This window comes from Tupaia chinensis, unplaced genomic scaffold (genome assembly GCF_000334495.1).
Source record: "Tupaia chinensis unplaced genomic scaffold, TupChi_1.0 Scaffold138060_1, whole genome shotgun sequence".
In the NCBI taxonomy this organism is placed as follows: Eukaryota; Metazoa; Chordata; class Mammalia; order Scandentia; family Tupaiidae; genus Tupaia; species Tupaia belangeri.
This window is the reverse complement of record NW_006197961.1, coordinates 1,815,920-1,823,735: the sequence shown is the minus strand read 5'-3', so window position 1 is coordinate 1,823,735 and position 7,816 is coordinate 1,815,920. Positions and strand designations below refer to the sequence as shown.

The 7,816-nt window shown below is 52.3% G+C and overlaps 1 protein-coding gene across 3 annotated transcripts in view; it reads right to left on the bottom strand.

The window, feature by feature from the left end:
• Window positions 1–225, bottom strand: part of ADGRE5 (adhesion G protein-coupled receptor E5) — a gene marked incomplete at its 3' end in the record, with an annotated part of 25,786 nt that extends 25,561 nt beyond the window's left edge. For all 3 annotated transcript variants that reach the window (XM_014592633.2, XM_027776784.1, XM_014592634.2), the window contains 1 exon segment: window positions 74–225. In XM_014592633.2, coding sequence (XP_014448119.1) covers window positions 74–104 — 31 coding nt within the window.
• Window positions 226–7,816: the final 7,591 nt, after the last annotated feature.

The following is a 7,816-nucleotide window of genomic DNA, read 5'->3' as shown; positions in this document are numbered from 1 at the left end:
CCAGGGATGCCTCAGCCTCGGGGTCCTGCCAGGGCCCCCTCGTCCCTCCCCACAGGGGTCCCAAAGTTCTTACCGACACCGATGTCCCACAGGACGCCTGCCATGGTCCCGGGCTGTCCGCAGGAGAGGCGGGAAGTCGGAGTGGAGAGAGGGCTGTCCCTTCTCCTCCGCCACCACCGGGCAGCTGTGCAGGCCGTCCCCCGGCCCTGCCTTTATGAAGTGGGGGTGGGGGTGACAGCCGCTGGCCCAGGGCCCTCCCCGGAACTGGCGGGGCAGCTGGAAACTAACAGGAAAGTGCAGCAAAAACATACACCCGGGGCACACACACACATACACACACACGCACTGTGCACACACACACGCTCACAAACGCAGCCCGCTCAGCGGCCGAGGAGAGCTACCTGCTTGCAAATCCTAGGCTGCCCTTCCACCATGGAACGTCTGGCTACGTCTCTGGCCCCCTCTTAGGCACGGCGCTGACCCGGGGGAGGGAAATGAGGGCAGGGAGATGAGGGAGGGAGGCCCAGGGCCTGCTTGAGGTGGGCACTGATCTGAGCAGGGAGGGAGGGACACGTCAGAAATATTATAGCTCCCTGAGCTGCAGACCTGAGTTACCCCACACGAGTCCAGCAGGGTGGTACCTGCCCAGCCCACTCTCCAGCAGGGAAACTGAGGCAGAGAGAGGCCAGCAATCCCGACAGGACCTGGGGAAGGGCCAACGGGCCTTTCAGGGATGCCAAGCAGGTGCCGGGAAGAGAACCCCTAGGGTATGGGGCTACCACCATCCTGGTCTCTCTGGGCTGGAATTTTCTGTATCTTTTTCTTGCACTCTTTCAATAGTTCGTGGACACTGTTAATAAGAAAGCCATGTGGGACCAGCAGTTAGCGTAATGGATATGTCGCTGGACTCCCATGTAGTCGACCGCGGTTCGAGTCCCGGACCCGGTGGCTTAAACTCACGCCGGGCGCGTGTGCGTGCGTGCCCAAGGTCCCACGAGGAGAATGGAGGAGAAGGGATTGCGGCGTGGCCATCTCCCATGGGGGGTGATTTCTCGCTTTCTGTCTCTCTGTCTCTCTCTGTCTGTCTGGTGAGCGCACACACCCTATAGTGAAAACCTCTCCAAAAAAAAAAGAAAAGAAAAAAGAAAGATAGCCATGTGACAGGAGGTCGTGTTCTTTTGGAATACATCACAAGACTGGCTTGTCTCTCGAGCCATCTAATCGTTCTCAGGCTTTTTTAATTTTTTTAATTTTTTTTATAATTTCCTATGGGGCACATGCTCTTGCCGGAGAGAGACAGAGCGAGAGACAGAGAAAGGAGAAAGTGAGACATCACCCTCCCAGGGAGGATGGCCATGTTGCAATCCCGTCTCTAGTCTCCTCTCAGGATCTGGGGCACGCATACACGCCTGGTGTGTTTTTCAAGCTGCCCGCCAGGTCTGGGACTCGAACCACACAGTCAGTCATGGGGGATCCCGCTACCCTAACCACCAGGCCACCTGGTTGGTCCCATCATCTTATCATTTTTTTTTTTTTTTTTGGAGAGGTTTTCGCTATAGGGCACGTGCGCTCGCCAGACAGACAGAGAGACAGAAAGCGAGACATCACCCCCCAGGGGGGATGGTCACGCCGCAATCCCTTCTCCTCCATTCTCCTCTCGGGATCTTGGGCACGCACGCACACGCGCCCAGCGTGAGATTTAAGCCACCGGGTCCGAGACGCGAACCGCGGTCGACTACGTGGGAGTCCAGCAACATAGCCATGACGCTAACTGCTGGTTCCGCGTCTTCTCATTTTTAAAGACACTGTTGTTTGTAATGCATTTTGTCTGCACTAAATACGACTGGACCTGCTTTTCCTGTTTTAACTCATCTATTTCCCGAAACGCTGAATCCCATTTTACAGAGGGGGGAACTGAGGCACTGGCGACTCGCACAGCTAACGGAGGTCCCGGGGGTGCCGGGGGGACGCTGGGGAGGGTAGTGTGCACCTAGGAATCTGGGAGGAGGAGGACCAGGACCTCAGAAGGCTGAAAGCCCAGGGTCCCATGTCCCCTCTACACAGACTGGCACGTCAGCCAGGCAGCTGGTGTCTCAAAACTCCGGGAGACGTGGGGGGCGCCGCCCGCATTCCAGGGCGTCATCCGGGAACCTCTGTCTTACCTTCTCCCCTGGGATGTGTTCTGGTCTGGCCTCCCTGGGACTCAGTTTTCCTGTCTGTTGAATGGGGATTAGAATGCCTAACCAACTGGGATCATAGCAGGACAACAACAACAAAAAAAACAGGCGTGTTGGGGCCAGCAGGTGGCGTGGTGGCTAAGGCGCTGGACATTCCCACATGGCTGACCACAGTTCAAGTCCTGGACCCGGTGGCTTGCTTTCTCACTTTCCTTCTCTCTGTCTGTCTGTCTTTCTCTGGTCAAATTAAAATAAATGAATGAATAAATAAAATGTAAAAAAAAAAAATAAAGAAAAACAGGCGTGGGCCAGCCACTGACATGGAAGTTAAGGTGGCTCAGTCCCATACGGCCAACTGAGAGGTTCGAGTCCCAGACCGGGTGGCTTAGAAATCACACTGGGCATGTGTGAATGCATGAAAAAGAAAGAAAAAGGACTTGAAGTTTGGGGATTTATTTAACTTTATTTATCCTAATTTTTAAATTTGTTACAGGGCATGGGTGCTCACCAGAGAGAGACAGAGAGACAGAGAGAGGGAGAATGAAAAAGCAAGCTGCCAGGTCCAGGTCTTGAACTGCAGTCAGCCAGGTAGAAGTCCAACCCCACGCCACCTGCTGGCCCTGGAGGTTTTTTTTTTTTTTTTTTGTAATAAATTTGTACTTTTTTAAACTAATTATTTTATTTTCTTTATTTATTCATTCATTTAATTTGACCAGAGAGAGAAGAGAAAGTGAGAAAGCCACCAGGGCCGGGTCTTGAACCGTGGTCAGCCACGTGGGTATGTCTAGTGCCCCAACCACCATTCCACCTGCTGGCCCATGTACCTTTTCTTTTTTTTTTTTAAGGAATTATTTTATTGAGGGACCAGCAGTTGGTGTAATGGCGTGAGTTTTAAGATGCTGGGTCCGGGACTCGAACCGCCATTTACTATGTGGGAGCCCAGTGACGTAACCATTATGCCATCTGCTCATCCCAGCCAGGTGTGTTTTTCAAGCCCCGAGGGCAGGGATTTGAACCGTGGTCAGCCATGTGGATTCTGCTCCCTTAACCACTAAGCCACAAGGCCAACCCGAGATTATTTTCTTAGATTCTCATCGGGGTCTTACTGCACCAGGATCCCCGCCCCAGGCTGTCAGCCAGCCAGGCTCATGGACACGCGTGTGCCTGACATGCACAGGCAGACCCAGGAACCAGTCAACCCTGTGGCACTGTGGCAGCCAAGGTGTGGCGATGTTTGCTGTCCCCGTGAGGAAGGCAGGAGGAGAGCGGGTCCCTATTCCTCCTCCACAGCCCATAATCTGGGCTGTCAGCAAGTCCCAGGGCTGTGCCTTCAAATAAACCCAGAGTCCTCCTACTTCTCCTCTCACAGGGCCCCTCCCTGGTCTAGCCAACCTGGTTCCCCCATGCCTGGTCTACACGACCTGTTCCCCAGTGTACGCCTGAGTCAGGCACAAAACTCTTCCGCTCAAGAACCCTCCATGGCTCCCACCTTACTCAGAGCAAAGATCCAAGTCTTTCCCGTAGTCCCCTGGGTCCTGCACATTCTGCCCTGTCACCCTCTCGTCCCGTTCTTCCTCTCAATCACTCCACTCCAGTTTTCCTTGAAGACACGCGGCACAGTCCGACCTCAGGGTCTTTGCATAGACCCTCGACTCTGCTTCAATCTCTCTTGGCAAGAAACCTCAGGGTTCCCTCCATCTTCTCCTTCAGTTATTTTTTTTTTTTTTAAGATTTTGAGATCTGGGTGGTTTTTTTTTAAGAATTATTTTATTTGGGAACCAGCAGTTAGCATAATGACTATGTCGCTGGACTCCCACGTAGTCGACCGTGGTTCGTGTCCCGGACCCGGTGGCTTAAATCTCACGCCGGGCGCGTGTGCGTGCGTGCCCAAGATCCCGAGAGGAGAATGGAGGAGAAGGGATTGCGGCGTGGCCATCCCCCCTGGGGGGTGATTTCTCGCTTTCTGTCTCTATGTCTCTCTCTGTCTGTCTGGCGAGCGCACGCGCCCTACAGTGAAAATCTCTCCAAAAAAAAAAAAGAATTATTTTATTATTTTATTTATCTATTTATTATTTTCACATGAGTTTGCCAGAGAACAACAGAGAGGGAGGGTGAGAAAGCAAGCCGCCAGGTCGGGACTCGAACACTGACAGCCATGTAGGAGTCCAGCACTCTTAACTACCGTGCCACCCCAAGAATTATGTGTTTTATTTTTTTATTTTATTTAATTTTTAAGAATTACTTTATTTAACTGTATTTATTTATTTTAATTTGACCAGAGAGGGACAGAGAGGAGAGAAGGCAAGCTGCCAGGTCTGGGACTTGAACCATGGTCAGCCATGTGGGAGTCCAGTGCCCTTAACTATCATGCTACCTGCTGGTCCCTATTTTATTTTTTTTTAACTTGATGAAAGAGAGAGAAAGTGAGAAAGTAAGCCACCGGGTCTGCGACTCAAACCAGAGTTGGCCATGTGGGAGTCCAGAGCCCTAACCACCACACCACCTGCCAGCCCCTTTCTGCAGGTTTTTTTTTTCTCAAACATCCCTTGACATGGGCCTATGTCCAAAATGTAAACCCTCCCATTCTCAGCACCTCCCAACCCTGAGTGGGTTGATTTCTATTTTGTCTTTGTTTAGGTGTTTGTCATAGAGGATCGTACGCTTGCCAGAGAGAGACAGAGAAATCACCCCCAGGAGGGACGGCCACGCCACCATCCCTTCTCCATTCGCCCCTTGGGATCTTGGGCATGCGTGCACACGCGCCCAGCATGACCTCAAGCCGATGGGTCCAGAACTCCAACTGTGGTCGGCAACATGGGAATCCAGCCCCTTCACCACCACGCCCCCTGCTGGGCTCTTTCAATTTTTCCTTTTCTTCCAGTTTTTGTTTTGGAGAGATTTTTGCTATAGGGCATGTGTGCTTGCCAGACAGACAGAGAGAGACAGAGAGACAGAAAGCGAGAAATCATCCCCCAGGGGGAATGGCCATGCCGCAATCCCTTCTCCTCCATTCTCCTCTCGGGATCTTGGGCACGCACGCACACACGCCCGGTGTGAGTTTAAGCCACCGGGTCCAGGACTTGAACTGCGGTCAACTACATGGGAGTCCAGCGACATAGCCATTAGGCTAACTGCTGGTCCCGATTCACTAAAGATCTTAATTAATCTAAATACGCTCAATAGCAAGTGAGGCTGATATCCATCTCAGGATGGGCCTGGCCTGGGTTTGTGCCTTTCTAGAAATGATCCTGGAGGGGGAAGTCTCAGAAGAAAAATCTTCAAAAATTTTGGTCAAGGGAAGCAATTATTTCATGGCTTAAGTTCAGTATACATCTCAGGATCTGTTATTACTTCGATTTAACCAGAGAGAGAGAGAGAGAGAGGGAAAGGGAGAGAGCAAGCTGCCAGATCTGGGACTTGAACTGCGCTCCGCCATGTGGGAATCCAGCACCTTTAACCACCACGCCACTTGCTGGTCCCATAGTCCTCCCTCATTTCAGGATTTCGGGCACACACGCACATGTGCCCAGCATGTTTCTCAAGCCGCTGGGCCTGGGACTTGAACCATGCAGTCAGCCGTGTGGGATCCAGTCGCTTTGACCACGTTTGGAGCATGCATGCAGCCACACCAGGGGTGTCTTGCAAGCCACTGTGGCTGGGATTTGATGGCCTACGAAGCTTGTCCCTCTTGTCACTGTGCAGTGCCAGCTCAGAGCCTGCTTTGAGGACAAGGACAACTCCATAATTGCACATGCAATGTCCCTGCGGGAAATCTCTCTGAGGCTCCCAGATCTGCGCCCTGCTGGGTGACTGCGCGACCCCCTCCTCTCTCTGCCCTGACGTCCCAGCCCGGCTGACCTAACTGACAACTTCTAGACGTCATGGTCTGTGTCCAGGAAGCTGACACCTGGAGGGTCGGGCCACTGGTTGGAGGTGCTCAGTTCAGAAGTGGCTGAGACGGGATTATTCAACCAATAATGAGAGTGTTATTAATATCATGTATTATTAGGGGGCCAGTAGTGGCACGGTGGTTAAGGGGGCTGGACTCCCACATGGTGGAACGCAGTTTGAGCCCCGGGCCTGAGGGTTTTGCTTTCTCACTTTCCCTCTCTCCCTCTCTCTCCTTCTCTCTCTCTCTGTCCCTCTCTGACCAAATTAAAATAAATAAATAAATAAAGTGAAATAAATAATTCCTAAGGAAAAAAAGAACTTAAATAAAATAAGCATCATTTATTATTGTTATTATTGTAGTTGCAACACTGTCAAACTAGTGCCTGGCAAGTGCACACGCCCTATAGCAAAAACCTCTCAAAAAATAAATAAATAAATAAAAATTTTAAAAAGAGAGAGAGATTTTTGCTGTAGAGCGTGTGCATTTGCTGGAGGGACAGAGAGAGACAGAGAGACAGAAAGCAAGAAATCACCCTTCCCGGGGGGGATGGCCACGCCACAATCCCTTCTCCTCCGTTCTCCTCTTGGGATCTTGGGCACGCATGCACACGTACCCAGTGTGAGTTTTAAGCCACCAAGTCCGGGACTTGAACCGCGGTTGACCACATGGGAGTCCAGTGACATAGCCACTACGCTAACTGCTGGTCCCAAGAATTATTTTATTTAACCTTATCTATTTATTTATTTTAATTTGACCAGAGAGAGACAGAGAGAGAGAATGAAGGCAAGAGAGAGAGAGAGACAAGGAAAGTGAGAAAGCAAACTGCCGGGTCCGGGATTCAAACCATGGTCAACCATGTGGAAGTCCAGCGCCCTTAACCACCACGCCACCTACTGGCCCCTTGAAATATGATTTCCGTTTTGGGGAAACTGCACAAAGCAGCGTCATGACATGCTGGGTGTCACAGAACACACTTTTTTAAATTTTTTTAAATTATTAGTATAGGGCACGTCCGCTTGCAGAAGAGAGAGACAGAGATAGAAAGCGAGAAATCACCCTCCAGCGGGGATTGCCACGCCGCAATCCCTTCTCCTCCATTCTCCTCCTGGGATTGTGGGCATGGACGCACACGCACCCAGCATGATTTTCAAGTCACCGGGTCCGGGACTCGAACTACAGTGGGCCGTGAGGGAGTCCAGTGACATCATCGCTAAGCCCGTCTACTGGCTCAGTGCCCTCCCATCTCATATAACAAGGTTCAGGCCAACTATCCCTCCTCCCCTCTCCGACGGCGTGGTCTTGGTAGGGTGATGCGACCTCTCCCGGCCTCAGTTTCCCCATCTGTGACCTGGTGGGAACTTCTCCGGGTGCCTGCCGGGCCCCTAAGGGAGTGAGTGCGCTGCAGGGGTGTAGCTGGGAGCGGCTGCGCGCAGGAAAACAGAAGAGTCCCAGCTCTTAGCATGATCTCAGAGCTGGGTACCTCCTCATTGCCCTCGGTGGTGCGGAGGGAGACCCTAAGGAACCCCAAGTTCCTGCCCCAGGCTTTTGCTGCTACCAGCTCATGCCCAGCACCCTCAAAAACCTCCACCGGAGGCGCAGGGTCAGATGGGGTGTTCGGGTGGAGGGGGGCATAACAGGATGCCCCCGGCTGGGAGACAATGGCAGAGGAAGGGGCCGGGCAGCCCCCACGCGGATGAGCCCTGCAGCCGGCTCCAGGCGGGCGGCGGGGCTATTGTGCGCTGAGACA